The sequence below is a fragment of the Semicossyphus pulcher genome, unplaced genomic scaffold (assembly GCF_022749685.1).
Source record: "Semicossyphus pulcher isolate SPU_LCO1_2020_fin unplaced genomic scaffold, fSemPul1.0.p SCAF_5, whole genome shotgun sequence".
Lineage (NCBI taxonomy): Eukaryota > Metazoa > Chordata > Actinopteri > Labriformes > Labridae > Semicossyphus > Semicossyphus pulcher.
The window spans coordinates 12,290,561-12,317,852 of NW_027211726.1; the positions used below are offsets into that span (position 1 = coordinate 12,290,561).

Below are 27,292 nucleotides of genomic sequence, written 5' to 3' on the forward strand. Positions count from 1 at the left end.
ATCCTTTTATAGGCTCTCCTTTTAACACATAAAAAATTGTCTTGTTTTATCTTTCTTCTCTGTAGCACTTCTGCGATTCCTTAAATATAAAGTGCAATACAAATAAAATTTATTATGATTATTATTATTATAGGCTATGGATACACACATACGTTCATATATACATAATGCGTATATTTTGTACAAATATCTTAGGCCTATGTGCTACAAAGTTGTACAATTGGATCAAATATAGCCGTGGACTAAGAAATACCAATGCAGAAACACCCATACTGCAGGAAGAAATGCCAGGATCTCGTTCCTCTATCCAATATAGCCACTATATTTGGAAGTTTATCGCCCTCTCTTGCTCAAGGATTTCATCAACCTCTATCACAATTTCTCACTTGAAATACCTTGTCTTGTCATGTAATTCATAACAGGGACATTAATGCTTTTTCTAACAACCAAATAGTTATAATTTCTTGTTTATTAGTAAAAACACAATAACCAATAGGGGGTTTCTTCTTTAATGTTAGTCTGAGTCACTCTATGCCCACTTACACATTAAATGAAGCACAGACGCAGCGCTTAGGGTAAAATAAGAGAACAATTTATTCTTTGCTCTGTTCTACAAAACTTTATTACAACATAAAGCTGACGAACAAAACTGTGTCTGCCAGAAATAAAAGGTTTCTTCCAGAAATATGTGGACAGCAATCACAGGTGGGTAAACAAATGTATGTACAGTAATTATTGACTATTTGTTAGGATTGGCTTTGTGCTTTGGAGTCGTTAGATTCTTTGAAAAAGCAGGGACTTGTGTCTACTCCTAAATTACATTAAACGCAAATACGTCTGTTGGATATGAAGGTCTTGAAAACAGTAGCACCATTTTATAAAAAGGTTTGTGATGAAACAAAGTATAATTTATAACTGTAATGTAGATTTGGACCTGACATAATAATAATGAAGAGTTCACGTTTACTGTGTTTCTTTCTAGTGAAAAGGACTTATTTAAACCTGTTTTTAACACTAATAGACACTACATTAAATTCTTAACGTCTCACCAAAACATGGTGAAAATATTCTAAAGGATGTCAAAAAATAGTAAAATTAAACCTACTTTAAAGGAAAACAAAGCCTGTCTGTGCACTCAGGCTTCTTGTTCAGTTCTGTGGTTCATTTTGTCCTGTTTGGTTCATTGGTTAAAGCGTTTGATTCGTGTCACCTTGTGAAGCTACAACAGCAGAATTAAAAAAAGGCAAGGATAGCAGGATGACATTTAAAACTTGATGTCCCAGTACTGCGGTGTCTCTTGAGCAGCTTCACGCTGGTCCTCAAGGGCAGCAAAGTCTCTGCTGGTCTGGGATGTCACCTCGGGGTGCTGGGTTGGACCTCTGGCCTCTGAAAGGTCAAAAAGCAGCGTTAAAAGATAAGGTATGAATTTGTTTGCTAAACTTATGATCATTTTATATCTTACCAGGGATGCAGAGGATTTGAGGCCTTTCCCACCGGCCTGCAGACAGACACCTGATCACAGGATTTAGTCTCTGCTGGAATCCCTGAGCGCACTGATAACGCACGACTGCATTCGTCTCATATCTCTGACGCATTTTTCCAAATATGGAGGCGTTTCGGACCTTTGGTGGTGGACCACAGGAGGCTGTTTGAAGATATTAGACAAGTTAGGTCCTGATTGGGGGCCACATGAGCATTGAGTTTTTCATTAATTCTGATAACTCACAGGTGCCTTTCTTGCAGGTGTATGCGAGGTGATAGTTGCAGGGTACGTCGCTCCAGCGTCCGTCATCGTGCCACACCATCACTACACAGTCTTCACCAGACAGAAAATAGCTGTCAGGCTGCCCTCTGTACCAGTTCTCATACAGCTGAGTGCATGGAGAGAAGAGACAGAGGTAAATTTGTTTTGAAAAATTTTGCATTTAGGGAAATTATAGTCACAAAGGAGAGTTAAACTGTATTTTTAATATAAGGATACAGTTTTAGGAGTTGTAGCTTAAAAAAAGTAGCACAACTTCTTTGATTTAGAATTGATTAAAAGTGGCATAAAATGATCAATAAGGTCTGTAAAACTTACAAAATCCTTCTATCATTGTGTTGAACTCAGTAAGGGGTGTATCAAAATTAGACACAAGTACACACAAGTACTTATAATGAGAAAATACAAAATATATTTTTAAAATGTGCTCCCACACACTTCCTTAAAGAAATAGTTTGACATTTTGTTGCTAGTATTTGTTAGCACTAGCAGTCGTTTAGCTTAGCCTAGCATAAAGGCTTGAAACAGGGGAAAAGGTCTGGCGGTCTCTGGCCAAATGTAACAAAATACATCTAACTTACTAACACCTTAAGATTGGTTTAATCCGGTACCAAAAAAAAACAAAGTATAAAAGCTACGCCGCCTTTCGACGAAGCCAGTCTAGCTGTTTCATACCTTTTAAAGTCTCTTAGCTAGGCTAACTGGCTGTAGGTTGAAGCCTTGGATGTGTACAGCTTCAGAAATCATGAAGCTGTTTGCAATAGTGTCATTTATAGTGAACTAATCTTGAGATGTAAATTAAGTTGAATGCAACTTTAAATTTCCCTCTTGTCATAAAAGTGTTTCCCTGCACCTATGTGGCTTGTCTTGTATGATCTCAGTCACACCCCTTGTTTCTAATACTCCTCACCAGCGGGTTCCCATCAGACCAGCGGAAGTCATCCTCAATGGTTTTATCATTCAAACCGGTCCACTGGTATTCTTTGTAGTTGCCTGGTGAGGCAACAACAAGGACAAAATATTCAGTTGTCAAGACACAATAAATAAACACATCATTGAGACAGATGAAATCATGGTGGTGTGAACTTACTGTTGATGTAACTCTGTTCCTCGGGGGTTATGATGGACACCAGGTGAGCTCCCAGCATGCGACAGTGCTGCTCCGCCACCTCCCAGCTCAGACGCTGGCTGAAGTGTCGGTAGCAGAAGCCATGGAACTTATCCCAGCCTGGTTCACATTGCTCCGCATCTGAACAACGTCACAGGAGGAGAGAGACAGGACAATCTTTTGTTATCTCAACATGTTTTATTCTGAAGACATAGGCCTAACTGTGTTAATGCCCATTTTATACTCCATTAAGTCTATAGAGACAGCTTCCTAACTTAGAACAAAAGCCAGAGACTCACCCGTCTGACAGTAGTCTCCTCCGTATGTTGGCAAACAGAGACATTGGATCTGCCCATCTCGGTCTGTGCAGGTGCCCCCGTTGAGACAGGGGTCGAGCATGCAGGCGTCTGAAACAAAACAGAGGGCATGTTCGGATTACTCTGCTGCTCTCAAACTACATTTGAGGCCACGGTCTCCGTACTTAATAAGCATTTAAGTATATTAGTAAAGAAAGTTACATTATTTCTCTTATTTAAAGTAAGTAAAGTAAGTATGTATACCAGTTAGTTACACAACTTTACAGAGGTAGATAAATGTAAGCAAATATTATAATAATAGTTGCATATTACAGCACACATCCTCAGTTATAAAGACAAGTTGAAGCTGTAGGATACATGTGAGCCAGCAGATGGCAGCAGAGGGCAAACTTCAGAGTGTCATATGAGGTCAAACTCCTCCAGTCTTCTGTCGTCTTCTGGTCCACTTTTAAAGTTCTTCTTCTTCTCTTTTTTAACCTTTTTAAATCAAACTGCAAAATGCGCAAAATACTCTGTGGGACTTAATATATCCAAAAATATTTCTATACTCCGTCCACATAGTTTCTGCGTGATTCACAGAAGTTTGGAGCTATGTGATACAGCTCATCCTGCTGCATTAGATTACAGTAAAATTTGTTAAGCTATATCAGTTGGGTTTAAAGTGCAGGAACATTATACTTAGCAACATTCAAATCCAAATGCAATAAAAAAAGTTGCACATGATAATCGACAGGCCTTGTTTTGTTCTGGTCTGATCTCTCTACCAAAGCAAACCCTTTTGACGTGCCACAGGACGCTGAACATCTGTGGTTTAGTTTAACACATGCGTCTCTTTTTCAATCAGCCATATAAAAGCTCACACAGGTCCATCCATCACTATTTAATTCGAACTATATTGTGCAAAAACTTCAGTGCAAATGTAGGATTATTTTGAGGAGTTGTTGCCGTTATTTGTGGAGAAATTTAGTTACATTGTGTTAACATCATCTCCCATGAAATTTGTTTAACACTACATTGAAATGTTTGTGTTCACAGACTTGTTTACATTCCTGTAGAAAAAGAGAGTCTGGCGGCCCGGTTGCCTCCTTTTGCAATTTTCTAAATTTGTAAAAGAAGGCAAAATGGAGACTTGTGTGTCCAAACTACAATTAAACATTTTACAAGGTGATTTAGTTTATTTGTTCCCTTTGACACCCTGTAAACAAGAACTCTGTGGTGTCTGTCATTACACAGCACACTCACATACTTCTCTTTTCAGACATCTCTCTTTGAGTAATGTGCATATGGAAGGTAATCACTGCTTTACAAAAGGAAGTCAAATGAAATTCAGATGCTTTAAATTAAAAACCAGCCTTTGACACATATTGAGAACTCTTCGATATTTAAAGAGGGGGTATTATGCTGTTTCACATTTTAAGACATATATTTAATGTTACAATGTTGGATGTCCAGACTAAACGTGGGTGAAGTTTCAAATCTGTAGGTAAAAGTATGTTGGAGTAATCCCCAGGCTTCTCAGCTCAGTCTGCAGGCTGCTGTGAATGCCAGGATTCAGACAGTTTTTTCTACACGTGTGCTGGCCAATCAGAAGAAAGCAGGCTTGTAGGGGCGGGGTTTCTTAAAGGGACAGAGCCGACTGAGTCGTTTCAGGCAGAGGCTGTATGAGGGCCTGCACAGAGCGACAGTGTGAGAAAAAGGAGGAGTTTTTTAAAACCGTAAATTATGCTAGCTAATCACAGACTGAAATATGAAGCTTGAAATTAGCATAATACCCTACCTTTAAGCTATTTTAACCCCCTTTAGAGAAGTTTGCATGGAAACAACTGCATGGACCGATCTGTGCAACACTAATTCATTGAGGCAATACTTTGGATGCATAAAATAGGCCTCAGTCTGAAAGCTTGTGTCAATAAATGCATTTTGCTGATTGTAAGAAATTGTTTATATGAATTTATAAGAATACAACAGTCGCAAAAAAAAAAAACCTACAGCTGCAGCCTTGGATGACCTGGAGCTTGTTAGCACATCTGAGCTTAAATGTGAGATCAAATGTGGAACAGTGGTTAATAACTAACGGTGACATTCATCAACTGATGGTGAGACGAGAAACAAATGTACATTAGTTGATTTTATCATTCTTACACCTAAAAACACAGAGCTGTACAAATCTCAGCATATCATGAGTAAAACAATAAAACATGACTCGAGTATGAAACATTATGGATTAAAAACAAACTGTTAAATGCTTCCACTCACGACAAATCAATGCTGAACAATATTTGTGCTTGTTAACATAATAACACTGTGCTTCTGGTAGTAAACTGTCTAAAATAGCAATAAAAGTTCCAACATTAGCCGACAGTTATGGATTAAATATAAACCATTACTGCTGCTCTGGTCACTGTTGCATAATAATGCATCATAATCACTGTTTGATTCCAGCTAAGTCCCTGTTGAACAAGCTGCATCCAGATAACTGCAAAAGATACAGTGATTTTTTGATTAAGCGAGAGAAAAGGTGGTGGTTAAGAGAATAATATGCACTTGTTTGTTGCAGAGATGCATTATTTCCAAATAAAGCCCACTCATGATACTGATAATAAGTTAACCAAACCATCACCTTTGCAGAAAATCAATTACAGTTAGGGATACACGATATTATCGGCACGTTATCGGTATCTGCAGATAATGGCTTGATCATTTTTCTGCCAATATTTTCCGCCGATAAAACGCTTTAATTGTAAGAATTATGTACATACATAACATTTGTACATAACCTAAGTTTAAGTAGTTTTCTTATATTGCCCAGTCAGTATGTTACATTTTAAAAAGCACTGTATCATGTTATTTCTGCATCTGCCAGTGGGCCACTACAATGAGTAGGCATGATATCAATTCAACTACAGGGGAGACTTGATGTTCTCTGCAATTAGGTGGAAAAAAAACATGTGCCTTATATATCAGTATCGAAATCAGCAGAAAGGGTTGGAAAACATTGGCGGATATCGGCAAAAAATCCATTATCGTGCACACCCAATTACAGTCATTCCAATACTGATACCAGTATCGCTATTGGCCCCCAGTACAGCCTTAAATGCTGTATCAGTATCGGCCAGTAAGCCAGTCAATGCTCCATTCAGATACCATAACTAATTAGCCCCCCAAAAATCCAATGTTTTCAGATAAATCATCGTGTTACAATAATAAACAACAACAGTGTGGTGCCAGCAGAGAGTGCAATGCTAGTCAAAGCTAGCAAAATGTTAGCAAATAGTGTTTTTCCACCAATATTATTATTATTTTTTAATCACACTAGTATCGGAGGGGTACTTGGTATCAGCCGATATTGCAGTCTAGGTTTTGAAATTGGTATTGGAAGGAAAATATGGTTTTGGAACATCTCTAAAATCAATGCCAAACACTCCTTCATTAACAAACAATTATATCACAGTACTTCACAGAAGTCAATCTTTGGATGAGGAAGACAACATCATGCACGACAAAAGTGGGCTGTAGACAAATGTCAAATGGGAGCTGTCCCAGTGTGAGTATCTCGAAGGGGAGGTAGGGTCACAAGGGGAGAAGTGAGGAAGTTGAAGCGGGAGGAGTCAGAGGGGTGAGCGGGCTCTTTGAGTGAAACAAACGTGGGAAGTCATTTGAAAAGGAGGGGGGGAGGTGTTTTACAGAAAATGGAGCAGAGGCAGGTTGGGGCAGAAGACAGACCAGGGATTTTAGTGAATTGTTGCATCAAGTAGAAGGAGGAGGGCGGTTAGGCTGATGAGAGTGGCTTTAACATTACCTGAAGCTTTCCCTGTACCGCCTACAGCTGCCCTCTCATTGGGCAATATAAGCAGGGTGGGCGGCTGGGTGAGACTAAACTCAACATCCACCAGACCTTGATCCACTGGGGGCATGAAGGTCGTCTCCTTCTGGGGCTCGGTCGTCTTGCGGAAAACACTCGGCCTTGAAGTGGTCGGGCTCCAGGAGCGTCTGGACCAGTGTGTGGTGGTGGTGGTGGTGGTGGTGGTGGAGGCGGTAGTCGTCTTTGTGGTAGCAGAAGTGGGTTTTGTTCTTGAAGAGGATTCTGGAGTTGTTGTGGACGGGGTGGAGGAAGTTTTTCTGTTGTACTCTAGCTCATTCATAGACTCTTGAGGGCCAGTTGTGGTGGTCAGCATAGCCCAGTTAGATGTTTGTGAATCAAGAGGAAAGACAGTAAAGTCCTCTTCAAAGGTCGGGGCAATGCTAGCTTCTTCATCAAGAGTAGAGGCAATGCTAGCTTCTTCATCAAGAGTAGAGGCAATGCTAGCTTCTTCATCAAGAGTAGGGGCAATGCTAGCGTCTTCATCAAGAGTAGGGGCAATGCTAGCGTCTTCATCAAGAGTAGGGGCAATGCTAGCGTCTTCATCAAGGGTTGGGGCAATGCTAGCTTCTTCATCAAGAGTAGGGGCAATGCTAGCTTCTTCATCAAGAGTAGGGGCAATGCTAGCTTCTTCATCAAGGGTTGGGGCAATGCTAGCTTTTTCATCAAGGGTTGGGGCAATGCTAGCTTCTTCATCAAGAGATGGGGCAATGCTAGCTTCTTCGTCAAGGGTTGGGGCAATGCTAGTTTGTTCGTCAAGGGTTGGGGCAATGCTAGCTTGTTCGTCAAGGGTTGGGGCAGTGCTAGCTTTTTCACCAAGGGTTGGGGCAATGCTGGCTTCTCCTTCAAGAGTTGGGGTAACGTTAGCTTCTTTGTCAAGAGTTGGACTAACGCTAGCTTCTTCCTCAAAGTTTGGGGCAACATTATCTTCGTCTTTAAGGGTTGGGGTAAATTTAGTTTCATCTTTAGGTGTTGTGGTCACGTTAGCTTCTTCTTCTAGGGTTGGAGCAACTTTCACTTTGTCAAGTGTAAAGAAAACTTCTGCTTTGTCTTCAAAAGTTGGACTAACGGCCTCTTCAATGGTTGGAGTAATTTTAACTTTATCTTCATCAAGGATTGCAGTAACTAGACCTGGTTCGTGTCCACTTGCCTCTTCAAGCCCGGTGGTCGCAGTATCCAAATACACTCTGTAACCCGATGTGTGGTACCTTACAGTGGTGGGATCAGTGGGCAACTGAGAGGTGCTTGAGCTTGCTGTTCTCTCAGTCGTCGCTAAACTTACTCCAGAAATTAGATTTTCTTCAGACCTTGTTGGGTGAAACTGCTTCTCTTCACTTTCAATAGTGACTGTGTCTTCAATTTCTAAGCTTGTACTTCCCTCCTGTCTAGAAATGGAGGTTTCCCACAGCTGTGACACTGTGGAGAGGATATCCAATCCCACTTTGTCTGTATGGCGTGACCCAGATGAGAGGGTTGGATCGGGAAGTGCTGTCCGTGACTCAGCAGGAGCACCGCTAGCCGACACAGAACTTGTCAAATTTGTGGTGAAGCCAGAAGTGGTTGTCTCTGATGTGGAATTTAAACTGACCGCTTCTTCCTCAAGGTCACTCTCTAGAAAGATATAAAATGAGATTATTGTGATTAGATTATTTTAAGGAAATAGTATGCTAATGCTAACAGTTAAATCATTGCCTGTCTCATATTCCTTAATATGAAGCTAAATGCAAGGAGAGAGTTCCTTTAGCTAAGCACATAGTATGGGAAACAGCTAGCCTTTTGACAGATTGCTAGCTAGCTTTTTTTTATACGTCATTTTTTATCCAATAGAGATTAAACAAACAAAATATAATAATAGGTAGAAGTGGTAGGTGGACATATTTTGGCTAGCTGTTTCCCCATTTCCACTGTTTGTGCTAAGCTAAGCTAATCCAACTATCAGCTGGTTGTAGCTTCATGTGTACCATGCAGGCACAAGAGTGGTGTCAATATTCTCATAAAATTAGAACGTAACTAAGCTTTAAAAATGTCCAATGAGTCCTCCAATAAACTGATGTTTTTTCTTTCATTAGATTTATATGCTCGACGTACCTTGTGAGATATCTCCAGAGCCATCCAGATTGGCCCACAGTGAGGTTAGCTCGTTGATGGAGGACTTTGTAGTTTGTGCTGTCTGTGTAACAAGTTCTTCTTCTCCTCTTGAGGCTTGAGTTGAGAGAGACATCTGCACTGAATCTTCTTCTGCAGTCTCCTCCAGCTTTACCTGAACCATGGGGTCAAGGGTCATAAGTGTCACCTCCCAGAGACTCTCCTCTTCAGTGTGATTGCTGTCGGTCTCACTGTAATTGGCTTGTGATCCATCAAAACTGAAGTTTGTTTCTTGTATTTCTTGTGCTTGTGTGCTCTCTTCATTATTTGTGTCTGATGATGTCTGGTTTTGTGTACCAGGTTCGGGAAACCCTGTGGAGTTTTCAGACTCAAACTGGTAAAAGGTTAAGTTCAAGTTGTGAGAATCGGTCTCGTTGTAAACACTGTGTAGTAATGATGTGTTTTGTGTTGAATCGTAGGTTTCTGTGCTGCTGATAGTACTGTTCATTTGTGCTGTGGGATGCTGGGAGTCATAGCTCATTTCTGTAGGAGATAAGGTTTCATTAAATCCCTGAAGGAGGTCCATTGGAGGCGTGGTGTTGAAGGAAGAGACTGTTGTGTCTGATATAACTGTTGGGTGTGTGTCGATAAGATTTTCCTCAGTGGAAGAGCTGGAGTAAAAGGGTGAAGATTCAAGCACTCTTTCAGCTTTGAGTTCCACCTGTTCTGCATGTCGGTTCAGTTGCAGCTCTTGTGCTGTTTCCATGAGAATAACAACATCTTGTCCGATGTCCTCAGGCTCTGTGGACAAATAGTCAGTGGGAGAGTCCGTGCGAGTATTTATACTATCTGTAGAGGACAGAAAAATCAGGGAAATAATATTTAAGAAATGTAATTTTTGCCAACACCTTACAGTCATATACTATGCTTATATGTTGTATTTAAAGCAACATTTACATATATCTGAATGTCTAGTTTTTTTTACTAAAAACAGTTGAAAGTGTATTTAAAACATGACCATAAGGAAGAATGGATATATAGCAGAATCCTGAGGTGTAACAGGTACCAGTTAGCATAAAAATGACTAACCTCTGAAACAATAAACGTCATGCAGACTGGACAGCTCTGGGAAGCCAGTTTGGTTGCTGAAGCGGTAGACGGTTTTTACGCCCGCCAGAGGCCCTCCGCAGCGCTCTCTAGGGGTGACGATCGGGTAGCGCACACTGCCGTCAGACAGCCAGCCCGGGCTGCAGCGGTCCAGACCATCGCTCCATGCAGAGTACAGCTGAGCTGTTGTAGCCAGCTCTGCTCCTGCTGCTCTGCAGTACGACTGCGCTTCATCAAATGACAACTGTTGCGGGATGGGGTCGTGAAACACCTCCCCTACAAACACAAGATATTTTGGGGTTGATTTCTTCTTATGTGAAACAGGTTTTTAGTAAATAGCTTGAGTTTGACTGATGTAACTGACTAGGCCAATTTAAGCTTAACAATGATATATCTCTATATATGTGTTTAAGTTGATTTATAAATACCATTACATAAATTGTCCACTAGAGGGCACTAAGTAGATTTTTCAACAGTAAAATTTCACGTAACCTACATTTCTCACACGTGTTAAACGGGAATTTAAGTGTTTTTCTGACCCTAAAAAATTTAGAAAATAGCTATTATTGTTCTTACCTTCAGTATCTTCCACATAACAATAAACATCATATAGATCATCTAGATTCATTGATCCATAGTTTCTCACTCCTGGTTGACCATCCATGTCTCCAAAACAGCCTTCACGGGGGAATTGGATTGGGTACCTGCAGGAATGGAAAAAAAACTGTGAAATTAATCTAAATTTAACGTTCAATTCTATGGAAATCCTTCACTTGCCAAAGATACCAAGCAGATTAGACCATTATAACTTTAAAGTTATTATAACTTTAAAGTTTTAATCTCGAAGATCTCAGTTTTGTACTCTTTGGCGGCACCTATGGCAATAAACGGTAATTGTGGGAGCACACTTCCCAGATAACCAGACAGTGTTGCATGTGTGACGTCCACGGTTGGCTCCGGTTGTAACTCTTGATTTTCCTCGCTGACGGTCGCTTTCCTTTTTAGACTGTTTGCCTTCATCTGAGCGTTGAGTTTGTTTCTTTTTCTTTGGATTTTAACTTATTGTTGAAGTTGTATCTGTAGTCATCGATCTTTTCTTTGTTTGTTCAGCCATAGTAGATTACTGTTTACTCGCAGCACTTGCAGAGACCGGAAAAGCAGTCGCTTAGCTCCGCCTACCCTCTCTGACAGACCAACCACTGCTGGGAGATGGAAAACACGTCACTAACTGGGCGCTGCTTGTGATTTTTTCTGCGGAAATCGCCACAGACACCCAGTGGCAGTAATACTGCAAATGCAAAGGCTTTCATCAGTGGGCCATAGGCCCAATCACCATTGTGTTACCTCACTCGGCGATAAATAGAGACTTAACAGACATTTATTTGAAGACACAGAGGTAATGAGATACCTGACAGACTGGTCAGCCAGCCAGCCTGCGTCACACTGCTCGTAGCCGTCGTAGTAAGCTGCCAGCAGCTGGTCAGGAGTTGCGATCTGAGCCCCAATGGCCTCACAAGCCTGCTGAGCCTGGTGGAAGGAGAACGCATAGCGGCCCAGAGCGTCTCTGTAGTGGAATACAACACCTAAACACACAAACATGCATGTCAACACACATGTAAGGACACATTTATATTGAGATTATAGAAAATCTGCGTACAATAACTTATGAATAACAGAATCATATCTTTACGTTCATCATTATAACAAAAGAGATTGAAAACTTCAATCAAGATTCACATCCTCCATTACCTTTGACCTTGAGCTGTACGAGGTCGCTGGCGTCCTCCAGGCCCTGCTGCACCTCGCAGCGATAGTGACCTGAGTCACTGGAGCGTAAATCTCCCAACCACAGAGACAGGTCATCGGGGGAGGACGTGTAGTTGAGCCAGGCGGCGCGGTCTCTGTAGGCCTCATTCACCTTTATCCTCTGACCCCGCGCCACCAGGATCTGCGTCTCCACCCCGCCGGACACCACGGTCCACTTGACCCGCGGTGCAACAGGGGAGGACGAGGAGGAGGAGGTGGTGGGTGTGGAGGACAGAGACACCAGGCAGGGGATGGAGATGGAGCTGCCCAGTGGGGCGGAGATGGGACCTGAGTGGGGGATTGTCACCTGGAGCTGCCGCGCATCATCTGCAGCAATAAAGGAAACAAAGCGTGTAGACGAGATTTGCTGAGTAAGGTCAAACATGGCATCACTTTTAAACACATCTTTGAGAGAAACTGTACACGTACCAAATGCAGATGGAGTTTGGGTGGGGAAGGACAGAGTAAGATGGCAGACCGCGAGGAGAAGTGGGAGTATTTGGACATGTCTGTGGAGAAAAAGAGGAAAAACAGAGTGATAATTAAAATATGTTCCAGTTAATGATTAACAAAGCTTTCTGAAAGTTAACCCAAGGAAAAATGGACACAGGTTATTCCGTCATACCAATTTCCAGTTTCAATTTCACACATGTTAACCTTTAATAGTTGGAGCGATCTCGGATACTGGAGATCATGTATTGCGTTGGTTCGGCTGGTCAGCAGACGTGCTCCGCTGATCTTACCAAACTGATTTATTTTCATATCGAAGGCCACAACCCGCACATCTCTGTGTTACCTTCACTGCAGCATTCATCCACTCAGTTTCAGCTTTGTAGTGCAGCTGGGTAAAGAGACACGCTCGAGGCTATACTGTAATTCTGATGTTTACTTATTTATAACTTGTATTTGATATGCTTTTTGTGATTTTTATGTATACTTTGTACATTTCAGAGCTGAATTTTCCAATAAAAATACTTTAAATATATTAAAAAAAAGGGAAATTATTTAGGCTTATGTAAAGATCTAAAGGTTATCTCATGAGAAGAAAGACACGCTTTATAAGAGAGCAAACAAGTTCACCAAAAAATGCCTTTGGGAGAAGATATTATTAGAACGAGATAAGACTCTAAAGCCATGATAGCAGATCTGTGAGGCCGTACTAATTCAGAGCAGTGCTTCAAGATAATATATGCTAATTTTAACGTCTAACCATTTTAGTTAAATATGCAAACAAATGCTAATTCATTTTAAAGGGGAACATTCTGTCTGCCAAGTTTCATGGACAAAACAGCTATAAAGAAGCTTCTAAGAATGAATCCTCTGGGGAGCATGAATGTCCGTACAAGATGTCGCTGCAATAATCTGAAAGATACTGGAATGTTTCAGTCTGGATCAAAGAAAATTAAAATAAAGATTATATGGGTAATTTGCACACTGTGTAAAAAGAGAAAATACCATGAAAATAAGCTTTAAGTTTAGTGTCCAGCTTTCTTTTCCTGTTTTATTTTGTCATTCACCGCTCCCTCTTTTGTATGTAGCTTTACTTCCTGCCTCTTTAGCTGTGTCCCCATTCAGGGGCTGCATCCTTTGAAGGACATATTACAGGGCCGATTGGGTCACAGCGGCGCGTCGAAGGCTGTCCCATTGAAGGCTCCCTTCAGATGCGGCCAACAAATGCGTCCTCCTTTTCCCCGAAGTATCCTGAGATTCATTAGTGACCAAGGAATAAACTTTTAAATGTACGTTTTCGGTTTCAACTCAATCGAATAGCTAGCGATACAAATGAAGGAGAAAAAAAAGACAGAAAGGGGCCTTAAATATCTTTAAAATAATAGGTTACGTGACGTTAGCTATGTTAGCTAGTTAGCCAGCTAGCTACCTGTTGCTTGGCTACAGGAGGGGCGCTTTGTGACGCAAGGTGACTCACACAGGATATCCTCCGTAGACCAGACCGTCTCATTTCAGTTCGGCCTTAGCGGCCTACACATCTTTCGTAGCCTGCGTCCTTCGAAGGATGCAGCCCCTGAATTTAGACACAGCTTGTGTGTTTTCCCTCCTTTGTGATTGTGGCCCCGTCTTGATTGTTTACACCTGTTCCTTGATTAGTCTCACCTGTGCCTGATTACCCTCAACTCCCCAGTGCATTTGTTTTTCTCCGTTTCTTTGTCAGCTTGTATTTCATCAAACTTCAGCTCTTTTTGTGGATGTATATTTTCATCTTATTTTTTTACGTTTTTTGTGGACCTCTAACTTTCCTTTCTTGGATGTTTATTTCTCACCTGTTCCCCATGGTGCCGTTTATGATTAAAAACCACAGCTGATAAAGAGGTGTTTTATTTTTAGACTTCTGTCACTGATGAATGAGTTAAAGGAAGTATTATTTATTGTATTAGAATATTTGACAGGGACAAATCTCCTTGATCAACTGATAAAAAGAGCTGCAGATGAGCCAAAATTAGTCTACAAGTCTGATCAGATGTTATGATGGCAGCCTAAAAATAGTCTGAGCCAACATGTTATGAGTTAATAGCTTATCAAAAACTTTTTCCCAGCATTTTAAGATCAAGCAACACTGTAGACTAAAACTCTGAAATGAATAAAATATAGTGTGTAAAACACTTCAAACAAGTCCTATGAGACCCTGACAAACGTATCTCAGAGCTCGACAGTGAAGCATAAAGAGCAGCTTCTCCGGTTTTCAGAGGGAAGCTGGGAGCGCAGACTCCTGACCACAGGCCATTCATCACCTCCGGGAGCTAATGACACAGCGTCTCAGCCCCGCGGCGTCCTGCCAGCTCTCCGTCACCAGCCTGGCCCTGTCATTAACCCAGCAGGCATGGCAGCGCTCAAAGTGACCTCACACAACCTCCCGACGAGCCGTGATGAAGCTGCAAATGTTCATTCATTATTTAAAAGCAGAACTCCGGCTCCAAATAACTTCTCAGGTTTGATGAAGAGTCTTTATAATTAAGAAACGTGGTTAAAGTTTAATGTTTGTATTGAGTTTATCTTTCCATTCTCATGGATCTTAAAGAATATTAGTAGTTTTGCAGTTTTTACACATAATGTCACTCCTTATCCTTTACACATCCAGATAAACTTTCAAACGTATTCTTCATCTGTTTCAATAAAAAAACTATTATAAAGCAGTAGAGCCAACGGCCTAAGACCATTGATTAATCATTTTTACAGGTTTTTATGGACATTTATGATCATTCAAACAATATTTCTGCATTTTGAACTGTTGTTTGGACTAAACAAGCCTTATGACGGTGTTAACTTAACCTATGGGAAATATTAGGGGTTTAGTTTTCACTATTTAATGACATTTACAATCCATCCATTATCTTTACAGCTTATCCTGATCAGGGTCGCATTGGGACTGGAGCCAATCCCAGCTGTCATTGGGCAAGAGGTGGGGTACACCCTGGACTGATTAGCAGTCATAGAGACAGACAACCTTTCACACTCACACCTAGGGGCAGTTTAGAGTCACCAGATTCTGGGAGGAAGCTGGATGGTTCATCCACACCGGGATTCGAACAAGGGACTAGAGGTGGTAATACACGACACGCGGCCCACGATAACAATAATATCATGATACAGCGATTCTGTGATAATTGACATATTGCAAGACACTCATCTAATGATACACCACAATATCTGACTAACTCAATTGATTTCCGTTCACGTGACCCCTCATTCATGTCATAAGCGCAAGCGTGAAGAGTCATGAAGGCGGTGAGTCAGAATCGCAGGGAAATCTGTTTAGAGCGCCAAATATTTGTAAATTAAAGCTCCTGTGAGGAGTTTTTCACTGGTTATGAAACAGACTGAAATTAATTCTGATGCCTCTATATGACCCACAAAAGCAAACCAGACCATCAGTGACAAGATTGATTATTTCTATATAGTTATTTTTAATGCCTGAAACCACTGGCGGGGGGTAGGTGTCAGACGAAGCGATTAACTGCATGCTGCCTTTGTTTACATTTTCCAGGGCGAAAATTTAAAGTGAGTGATACATATGACTGTTAAAGAAAGAAGGATGTGTTTTCTTGTTAAAAACCACCACTTAAGCATGTACAGGACAAAATCAGTAGAGGGCGCCAAAATCAACACAAACAGAAGTTCCTCACAAACTGTCGATATTTGGCGCCAGCCTATTGATCATTTTATTGCACGAGTCAAGACGACGATATATTGGCGTATCAATATTTTGTACCGACCCTACTAGGGACCTTCTAGCTGTGAGGCGACAGCGCTAACCACTGCATCACACTTATTAAAAATAATCTGCAAATAGTGATAGAAATGTATGTGGATTATAAGAAGGGATCTTGCATTAAATGTAAAACTAAATGTACTTAAAGTAACTTATATCCAATATATTTTTGGAATTGATCCATTAACATGTATAAACAACTTCAGTGTTGTAGTAGGTTGACGAGGAGTTTTATGCTTCTCTTATAAAACGGTCTCATGTTTGGTCTGAAAAAATCAGATCAGTTGTCGCTATAGCTGCGAAATAAATGTGAAAAAAGTACAATATTCCCTTCTGAAATGTAGTTGTAGAAATATAAAGCAGTATTAAGTGGAACCACAGAATTAGCATGTAAGTAAATTGACTTAACTTCTGTAACACTACAGAGCAAAAGAGGCACCAAGAAAGTCTTATAAAGCGTTCCAAGATTTGGTGGTGACAGCTTTGACACAACAAAGTTACTAGTTTGCTGAATCCCTCTCTTAAAGGACAAATGCAGTAAAGAGAGGAGAAACAGAGCTAAGCACAGAGGAGGAACTGTGTGTGTGAGCCTCATTCACAACTGTCAAGAAGTTTAGATAAAGTAAGATGGTAGTTTGTGGCACTCATACAGTACATATATGCCCAATGTGGCAATAAACTTTGTAAATAAATAAACAAAGACTTTATAAAAACCAAGGTCAGAAGCAGAAATTAACCCAGCCCTAATAAAGTTCTGCGTCTGTCTATCGAAAACACATCCCTCGTATGACTCGGCACAAACACAGCTCACTAACTTGTGTCAAATTAAAAGCCTCCTTTGACGGCAGAATAAAACTGTTGTCTGTTTCCTCGCCAGCTGGGCGGACTCCACACGAGCCCGTATCACTATTAGTATTCTTGACAAGAAAAGGCCTCACAGAAAGCGAGCAGTGGGCCAGGAGGACAGCTGCACACTGTGCTTTCACTTCATACCAACTCCCTGCACAAAGGGCCTCGGGGGAAAATTAAAGGACGGGGCACTGGCACACTCGCTCGCTTTTTCTTTTTCCTTTTCTCGGGCTCTTTTCAGGGCTGGAGAGAGGAAGTTTTCAACCACTAAGAATCGTTCTGGAGCACGCTTTGTACAAAAGGAGCACCATTAAGACACTGCACTCTGTTTAAAATGTTGTAAGAGTGAGCTTATAAGCGAGTTTCTGCATTCAGATCGATGACACGGGAGAAAATCCTGGTTACTGCCGGTTATTTAACTTTTTTAGATCTGATTTTCTCGGATATCTTTTGCCTCATTGTCACCAGGCCCTCTGCAGCACGTTTAACAAGAGTAACAAGGAAGACAAGTCAAGCTAAAATCAATGCCACCCACTGCATTTACAGGTCTAGAAACTGCAGCCGAAGCATTATCCACACACACACACACACACACACACACACACACACACACACAACTAATCCAGTCTCCTCCTGCTGCAGGAGTACAGTCAATAGCTGCAGACGTTTGTTCATCAGTGGAAAACAAACTTCAAAAATCAGGATGCTAATTAAAACCAAATTCAAGTTTAACTGCAATGAGTAATAGTAAGCAAGGAACAGATGCTGAGTTGGTGAAAAGCTTCACTCACTACATCTTGTGTGTGGCCTCTGCAGTTCTCTGCATCAAGGTCAACTCAGGCAAACCTCGTCTCCACCGACATGCAGGAAAATACCTCCTGATCCCAGTTAAGCCAGGTCAAACATGCAGGGACACTGGTTTGACTGATGTCAGCTCTGTGCAATGATGAACTGGAACTGGCTTAGGCAGTGATGCGGCGACTTCACAAGCGGCGCCCAGTTAGTGACGCGTTTTCCATCGCCCAGCAGTGGTTGGTCTGCCAGAGAGGGTAGGCGGAGCTAAGCGGCTGCTTTTCCGCTCTCTGCAAGTGTTGCGAGTAAACAGTAATCTACTATGGCTGAACAAACAAAGAAAAGATCGATGACTACAGATACAACTTCAAAAATAAGTGAAAATCCAAAGAAAAAGAAACAAACTCGACGCTCAGATGAAGGCAAACAGTCTAAAAAGGAAAGCGACCGTCAGCGAGGAAAATCAAGAGTTACAACTGGAGCCAACCGTGGACGTCACACATGCAACACTGTCTGGATACCTGGGAAGTGTGCTCCCGCAATTACCATTTCTCGCCATAGGTACCGCCAATGAGAATGAAAATGAGATCTTTGAGCTTTAAAGATTATTTTTTGGCCTTTGCCTTTAGTAGATAGGATAGTGGACAGAGTCTGAATTGTAGGAAGAGGGTGGGAATGGCATGTGGCAGGGGCGTGCCTTAACTGCTGAACTAAACCAGCATACCCCTCTTTCTTCCCATTACCTGCCCGCCTGAAGAAAAAACATCCAAATAGAAAATACCTATGACAGTCATCTGAGAGATGGCATTAAAAAGGATGCAGAACCTGTGATCAATCTCTGTGGGATATCCACCTTTGATAGAAATTGACTAAAAAGCAAAGTAGCTCTTCTGAGACTGGGATCATTTGTGTAAACTTGCCAAAAATATCAGTGTCAATTCTGAAAATTTTGACTAAAACAAATATTTGTCCTTTATTCGTGTGGGTAAATGTCAGAAATCTGGTCAACACAGATATTAACTTCATAAGACAGAAGGTAATCCTGATTTATACCTGCGTAAAGAAGAGAAACACCAAAGACTAGATCCTACAAGTTCCTCTATGCTGATGACACTCGCCTAGAACCAATAAAGGCCCTATAATGTTTTAAAAGTAGCCATCTTCACTCAACACATCTCCTCTGACTCCATGCCATCAAACATAACACCTCCACACAGCCTTTGAGTTTCACTTACTCAAAGGACTCATCAAAACTTCCCAACTGTGCAGACATCTCCCACGTACCCTGCAGTCAGTCGCCCAACAAGATGACCCATTTGGAGAAGCCACCCACCAGACGATACGCCAACCAGGACCACCAATGAGCCTGGGAAAGAGTCAAAGCCTGTTTCGAACAAACACATCATCTAAGGTCTGACTCAACAAATTGGCCTGACCACAGGCCGTGCATAGAGAGCCTGTTATAAGCCTGCAGGGACGCTTTGTAGTGAGTTCTCTCTGTGCTGGGAAACAAAGAGACAATGTATTCATCTATTCCTGGCTCCTGACTGTGTTCAGGTGTGCTCTGCTTCCTAAGACTCATCACTTCTAAAAAAGCAGCTCGAACAGGCGCTGCAGTCTCAGCTTGTTGTGTGATGATAAAACCATGATTTGGGAAGATGTCCTCAAGATGAGGCTGAAATATTCCAACATTCAATGATTCAAAATCTGGTTTATGGCCCCAACAGATGCAAAGATGGTTTCTGGCTTGAGGTCTGCATTGAGCTTTTATTATGTCATTTCACAGTGAAGTAATATCTAGACACTCTTTACCTCACATCATTGAATACAGCTTTTCTAGCTTAATAGTCAGATTGACTTGCCATTTCACCCATCCATTATCTATACTGCTTATCCTGCTCAGGGTCGCAAGGGCGGGCCGGAGCCTATCCCAGCTGTCATTGGGCGAGAGACGGGGTACACCCTGGACTGATCGCCAGTCAATCACAGGGCTGACACATAGAGACAGACAAACTTTCACGCTCATATTCACACCAATTTAGAGTCACCAATGAACCTAACAAGCATGTCTTTGGGCTGTGGGACGAAGCTGGAGTGCCCGAGGGGAATCCACACATGCACAGGGAGAACATGCAAACTCTACACAGAAAGGCCCCCTACGTCCGAACCGGTATTTGAACCAGGAACCTTCTAGCTGTGAGACGACAGTGCCATTTCATTCTCAATATATTTTTGCTAAATTTACTTTGGGGAACAATGCAGAGTGCATATTACTGCAACTCAACTTCAAGCATTCTGTTTACAGAGGTTTCCCCTTACCTGTGCAGCTATGCAACATACTCTGCAACATTTCAGCCAGTTAATAAATAGAGATAGAAAAGAGGTGATCAATTGCTCTGCAGACATCCAGTGCCAATATAAGGGCTGCAGCTTATGACTACAATTTGTCTCATCTGTGGAAATCTCATCTTCTTTTTCTAAATGTTTGGACACAAATGACCAGAGATTGATATCAGTGCTTTGAGTTTCATTTGCTCCACCGGCTGATATCAGACCAGAGAGCCACTGGACCATCAAATTAAAGTGTGCCCTCGGTTATTCCATCTCTCTACCTGTCCATTAATGGAGTCTACCTGAGCCCTGAGGTCGATACAATGTACAGAAGTGACTTGATGTGCACTTTGGACGAGACTGAGTGTCCTGCAGGGCACAGGAACAATATTTTAAAACTTAAATTCAGCTTTAGCCTTGCTTCAAAACCAGAAGATAACTTTTAATCTGAAAAAGGAGAAGTTTTGCAGTTGTCTTGGTCAATTCAAATGCTCATCAGTGTGAAAAATTATACTTTACAGTCATGGGAACCGATGATGAGAACGTGCTAACCATCTACATGCACTGCTCAATCACAGTGGGAGGTCTCATGCTGTGCAAGGAAACTTGAAAGGGAAAAAGCTACAAGCCAATTAGAAAAGAAAAGTTATACTTAAGTGCGTCAGTTCCTCAAATTGTCATTTTCTGTGTAGAAAATAAACTACCGGCCACAATTTCAGGACCTCCGCTGAGGACAGCAACTACTGGAATGTAATTAGCCGGTAAAGACGGTAATTTCCTTAAATGGCACTATGGTTTGAAATCCAAAATAACGTAGTCACGAAAATACGCAGCAACTGCTTATCATTAGAAAAAAAAAAAGATAAAAACCTACCGGGTTCCTCTGAGCAGCATCTTTCAGCTGATGCAGGGTGCTTTGACTTCTTGGCTGTAAAAAGTATTTTCCGTCAGCTGCTCTCCGCTTGCTGCAGTGCGTCTGTCCTGTTCGGGGGGGAAAGCGGCTCTGGATGCTCTGCGCAGGTATGAGGGAGCTGGAGACTGCTGTCCGACACACTCCCAGGCTCCGAGAGAAAGGAGGGAGTCCAGAGAAAGTGAAGTCACATTAAAAAAAAAAAAAAAATCCTGAACTGCCCACTTTTTCAGCCAACAATCGGGATGGAGATGGCGCATGCCTGTTAAGAGGCATTGGGAGGGCTGACATCTAAAATAACCGATGTTATAGGCTATGAGCACTCAGGAGGTGACCTATATGTGTTTATCTGCAGGGAGACGACTAATGCATGGAGCATCACTGGGAGGAAGCAGAGTTAGTTGAGTCAGCTGCTGCTGCAGGTAATTTTGCAGCACAGTCACATACAAGATGAGGAGAGAGTCCTCTACCTCTGCTAAGTGGACTTTTCGTCTCCTCAAGTCACCTTGTTCAACTTTTATTGTATCACGGGCTGTTTGCAGCATCCTGCAGAGGAGCAGTGCCTGTGTGACAGAGCACTACAGCAGCAGCTGCACAGACATACAGTATACAGCTTTAATCTGCAGGGTGGGATTGACTACAGCATTTGATTTATAACCAACTGAGTGTAAGAAAGTGTGCATTTGTTGTCCTGTATACAGCCGCATTAACCTACACAATGTGATCTTTAGCAAAAGTGAGCTGTGGGCCCCTTTGATCCCACCTCAACCCCTCCCCCCACTATTTTTTCTCAGTATATAATGCATCCTGTAATCTTCCAACCAATGGCTAGTGGCCACGGTAAAGCATACAATTACGTCAACTAACTTAAAGAGCATATAGAGCGAGGATGTTCGTGTCTAGAGGTGGTTTCAAAGGATTGAAAGATGGATGTGCGGATTAAACAAACACAGGACTTTAACCCAGGTGACTGGGGTTCTTGTCCCGTGTTAGCCCAGAGTCCAAAAGCAGTTTTCGCACATGATCTCCGACAATGTCTGGAAGAATCAGGTCCAAATAGGGAGAAAAGTAGTTTGAAGAATTATAAAAGAGCTTGAGAGAAATCATTCAAATCTTGTCTAATGTTTCATCTCCGCACAACTGGCAAGCTGCAGCAGGAAGTGGGCTTTATAGAAGCTGTTTAACAATTGTTTAAAAGTATATTAACACCTTAGCCTGTCTGTTTGGGCTCTGGAGCAGGTGCTTGCTTTGCCCAGACAATAAACATCTCCGTCAGTAGCGTGTAATATTTATGACTGAGTTACATGCAGTTTGTTTTCAGGAATCTTCTTGGCTGACTGCTGTATCTTGCCACCTGTTAGTGCTGTATACAGTAGCAGAGATGAATAAGGTCAAGGTAAGTGTGGACGTGTGCCCTCTGCAGACGGAGTCAATGGTGCTTTGTAGCGGTCGTCCTGTGACTCGACAGCAGCGGTTAGTGCTGCACACCTGAGGAATCTCACATCCAGGTACCAGCAGGACTGTCTGGGAAGGAAATGTCAAAGCTCAGAGAGCAGACAGAGATCAGAGGTGTGCTTGAGTCTAACTTTATTTTCCAGCTTTGACCGCCTGTCACAGCGACTCAGATTGAGTCAGGTCCAGGCAGCAGTAACGCTCACTGTAAGACGTCATTCTCAATCCTAGGGGAGGCTTTCTTCTTGAAACAACCTCTGTCAACTACAAGAGTGCTGCTCCACACCTGCCCCTGACATCTGACCTTTGACCTTACTATAGAATGTGGCCAACAAGAGGATATGTTTGTGAATTGTTAAGGATAATGTTTATTTTAAGTAATTAGCCTGTATGTTATACTATGGAAAGTAACATATTTGCTCCACTAAAGTTAACTAGCTGGTGAGTTACTTTGGCTAAGTTTAGCCAGACAACTAACATATCAACTCAGATAGTATTTTGCTAGCACTAACGTTAGCTAGCAGCAAGCTAAAGATAGCTTACTTTTGATACTTTAAACATTCAGTATGTTAGCTGGTAAGGTTATTTGGCAAGCTAGGCAACTAACATAGCCATTCAGATAGTATTTTGCTAGCACTGACGTTAGCCAGCAGTAACCTTAGGTTAGCTTACTTTTGATAATTTGAACATATTAGCTGGTGAGTTAATTTGGCAAGCTAGACAACTAACAAATCCTCTCAGGTAGTATATTGCTAGCACTAACCTTAGCCAGTAGCAAGCTAAGGTTAGCCAGGAAGCTGTAAGTTAGCTGGCGTTGGTTGCTTCGTCTCATTAGCTGATTAAGTAATTCACACATGGCAAATTAGCAATTATCCACTCAAGTCAGTAGTTATTTGTCTGCTATTGTATTTTTGTAAGCTAACATTAGCACACAAGCTAGCAAAAGCTAGCAAAACAGAAAAGCACGAATGACCTGTTGATGTTGACCCAAAGTTCCCCCCCCCAATTGGTACATCACATTCTGCCAGACTGGCAGGACTTAATTTCTAAACTAACGTTAGCAATGTTTGGGCTGGAGGGGAGCTGAAAAGGGCTAGGTTAAAGAGCGGCATCCTTTAAACTAACTGGGTAAACAAGACGATTAAAGGAATTATGTGAAGGCATGTACATGTATTAAAACTATTTTCTTTGATATACAGTTTCATAAGCAAGCATTTGGGATGCGTGACTTTTACTTGTAATAAAGTATTTTTACATTGTTGAATGGATACTTCTACTTGAGTAGGCCTACAGGATATAATTACTTGATATCATACAAGCATCCTTACCTATATCTTATATCCTGTATGCTCTAATAATTTACTTTGAGAGAGAAATGATGTTGAGAGACTGAGGTCTGGTTTGACCAATATCCGTATCATATCCCAGTGGAGTAAAAAAGGGAAGCTGGAAGCCGGGGGGAGACGGTACTGATAGCTGAGAATTTGGTCGGTCTCTCAAATAAGATGTTCATCCATATTGTTGCTCCTTTGCAAAAAGTAGATCTTTGTATCGAGTATTTTGACTTTTTTCAGTGAGCTACTTGTCTGCAAATTTAGTGAATTAATCAAACTGAACATAAAGCCTATAAATAACGTCTGGATGAGAGAATTAAAGTCCGAAAGGAAAACTAAGAGCAGTTTTCTACCTTCATTATTCAGATCTTGACTGTATCACACTGAGGTCATATCAAAGAATCAACTAAGAGAGGCTAAATTAGACCAAACATCCATGCAGGCCGTGCCTCGGACCTGCATGCAAGCTAACGTTACATTTTCCAGCATCCTTCAAACAAGCCTATAATTAGACACTATCATTATAATGTAGCTGAGCTTAGATCATCAAGTGAGTCAAGAGCAACAGTCAAATTTTAAAGTGTTTTCAGATGTCTGTGAAATGTTGAGCAATAACAAATCGTCCAGGGAGATCAGAATATCACTTATATTTTATGTATCTGTGAATTTCTGAAGCATTGCTTCTTAAGTGCAAACTTAAAACGAGAAATCATATAAAGACAAGACCAGGAATTTAAGAGCAATCAGGTACAACTCATTAACATACTGTAATCTGACTTTTTTAGATGCACAAAGACCTTCCAAAGCAGTGAACTCCTTTGTGACATGTGCAACTCACACCACCAGGTGGGATTCATTAGTTTACGTGGCGTAGAAGCAAATGTGACTCAGCTAAAATCCAGAGCCCAGCCTGCAGTTTATTTTTATGTATTCTTAATTCTACTTGAGTCATGTTCAGTGGTTTCATTTAACTGGGTTACCAGAATTGCTGTCAATTTACCACAAAGTAGAAATTACCAGATGCACACTCTTAGAGCTCATTCTACCCTTCACGTGTTCAAACTGCTGCTTTGTGCGTGAATGGAAAGACAAATGAAGCAACACAAAGGTTCCACTTCAAGAACATTCAACACTCCACCTTGCTGTAATCCCAGGCTGAAATCCCCACGCAATGACAGAAGAGACGACCAGCCTTTGAATCATTTTTCCTCCCATAAAAGCGAAACCTCAAAACCCTGTTTCCGCTGACTGGCTGCTTTTATTCCCTCATGGATGCAGAGTGGCAGAGAGGCAAACCGGTTCAGGAGGGACGAGTCTGGGAAAAGTGCCGCACTCATCCGACCAGCCAAACCAACCACTCGCCGTGCTTTCTGCATGATGTTACTGCACTGACCAGAAATTAGGGTATGGAGAGCCGCTGTGAAATTCTGATGCAGTTATATTATCTGTGACACATCGTTTTTTTTTTTGTGTCATCGCTTGGCAACAAAGTTAGTAGCTTCTCCAGCTGGAGATCTGGCGACAAGTAGACCTTGTATTACGGTAAATCAATACCGGTGGTTAACCAGTGAGGAAAAAAAGAGACTGTAAAAGCTGCCGACTCGTATATCACAAAGCAATGTACAGCTGAGGATGAGCGTTAAGAAGACATGGCTTCCCTCTGATAGAAACAGATACAACTGGGTGTTTACAGCTATAATGGGCTGTTTCAAGTGAAGTGGGTTTTTCTGTGTGGGTAGGCAGCTGTTTTAAATGAGAAACACAAGATTTAGATGAGAACCACAGCCAGAAATGTAGAAATAAGGAAGTTCCAACGTTTTTTTTTTTCCATTTTTCCATTTTGTTCCATTTTTTTTAATTGATTTGTTTTGTAACATTTCCTGTAGATTTTTTCCCCCAAATGATGGTCTAAATGCTTTTCTACTCTCCTAGTGTGTGTTTCTGGTTAAGAAAAAATTAAATTGAACTTGATTTTATCTAGTTTGTGTAGTTTTTTTTAAAAACAGTCCACTTTAAATATATTTATTCTAAAAGATATCCAAAAACTATCTTCGAAACACTCTACGCGTAATTACATAACAAAGCTGCTCATCAGGATGCTAATAGAGGGCATTAATTTAAATGATGACTAATTACCTGTGTTCAGATTAAAGGAGCAGTGTGTAGGATTAAGTTGCATCTAGCCATGACATTGCAGATTGTGAGTAGGAGAACTTACGGAGGCCGTGAAACCTGAAAACAAAACGCAAAGAGATCAAGTGTTTGGTTTGACCATTATTGGCTACTGTAGAACATGGTGGTGCTACATGGTGGACTACGTGGAGGTTTACCTGCTCCCTCTGCGGATATAAAGGACTTATTATAAGGAAAACACACAAAGATTCAAATTCTTCATGTCATTTCTGCCGGCAGAGCCCCATTATGTCGCGCACTGGTCCTTTAAGTCAAACAGCAACCAAAATCTGTGACAAATATGGCCCTACTTCTTGTTGTTTTGGTTGCGGCACTACAGATGTTCAATTAATAACTGAATTATCTTTGCGGCGACATCAGGTACCAGAGGATCGTGTCGGTTCATGTTAAGGTGTTTTGAGATCCAAAAACTCTGAATATGTATAAATGTAGGTTGTTAAAGGACACGTGAGGAAAACTTCAGAGGTTGCCAGTGTGAATGTGTCGCCCAGCTGGAGAGTGGGCTTTAACAGCTGCTATGACAATATCCCCTAACATTTAGTTGATTATTTCCACAGACGACTTTGGGACCTGTTTGAGAAGCAAAAGTTGAACTATTTATAACAATTAACAATGACTCAGTTCCATTTAGGTTTCTAAACAAACCTTGCCAGTGAGCCGGGTTGTATAATATCCCGTAACAGGATGCAGAAAAGCAGGACACGGCACATCTGAATGAAATACAGCCATCATTAATGCTACTAAAAACACCTTTGCTTTTCCTGCTAAGATAATCAAAATATCTGCAGTGAATAAGTTGCACAAGCTTCTCAATTGAAGGGCTGGCAGTAAGGATGATCCCGGATCCTATTTATGATATAACAAGCATGTTTTTTGACGGATAAATGCCTATTTTGATTAAGATTAAGCTCAACAATCTCACAGGGATGTGTGCCTCAGCAAAAGAGCAGAAATCTCAAATAAACTGATTTTGAAATATTTTCCGAGACTGTCCCTCTCTAAACAAATTAAACGAGCCACACAACATACTGTTGCGAAAGGTCTTTCCCACAGTGGGATTTTGAGTTATTAGTGTTGTTACAAATGCCAATGGGATTTTGAACGAGGTTTTTAAAAGGCTTTCAGAATGACTTTCTTTGCTTTGGTTAATGCTGAGAGAATT

At 41.4% G+C, this 27,292-nt stretch overlaps 1 protein-coding gene across 1 annotated transcript; it reads right to left on the minus strand.

Annotated features, from left to right (window-relative positions):
• Nucleotides 1–570: 570 nt before the first annotated feature.
• On the minus strand, nucleotides 571–21,292 carry LOC138609111 (brevican core protein-like). The gene is made up of 14 exons (XM_069681735.1): nucleotides 21,116–21,292; nucleotides 12,474–12,553; nucleotides 11,988–12,371; nucleotides 11,647–11,821; nucleotides 10,815–10,942; nucleotides 10,221–10,514; nucleotides 9,135–9,980; nucleotides 6,987–8,657; nucleotides 3,170–3,277; nucleotides 2,853–3,011; nucleotides 2,673–2,755; nucleotides 1,727–1,871; nucleotides 1,463–1,645; nucleotides 571–1,386 (listed from the first exon to the last, which is right to left on the minus strand). Exons 1-14 carry the CDS (start codon nucleotides 21,133–21,135, stop codon nucleotides 1,265–1,267), a joined length of 4,398 nt encoding a protein of 1,465 aa, XP_069537836.1. The 5' UTR covers nucleotides 21,136–21,292; the 3' UTR covers nucleotides 571–1,264.
• Between the last annotated feature and the right edge of the window lie 6,000 nt (nucleotides 21,293–27,292).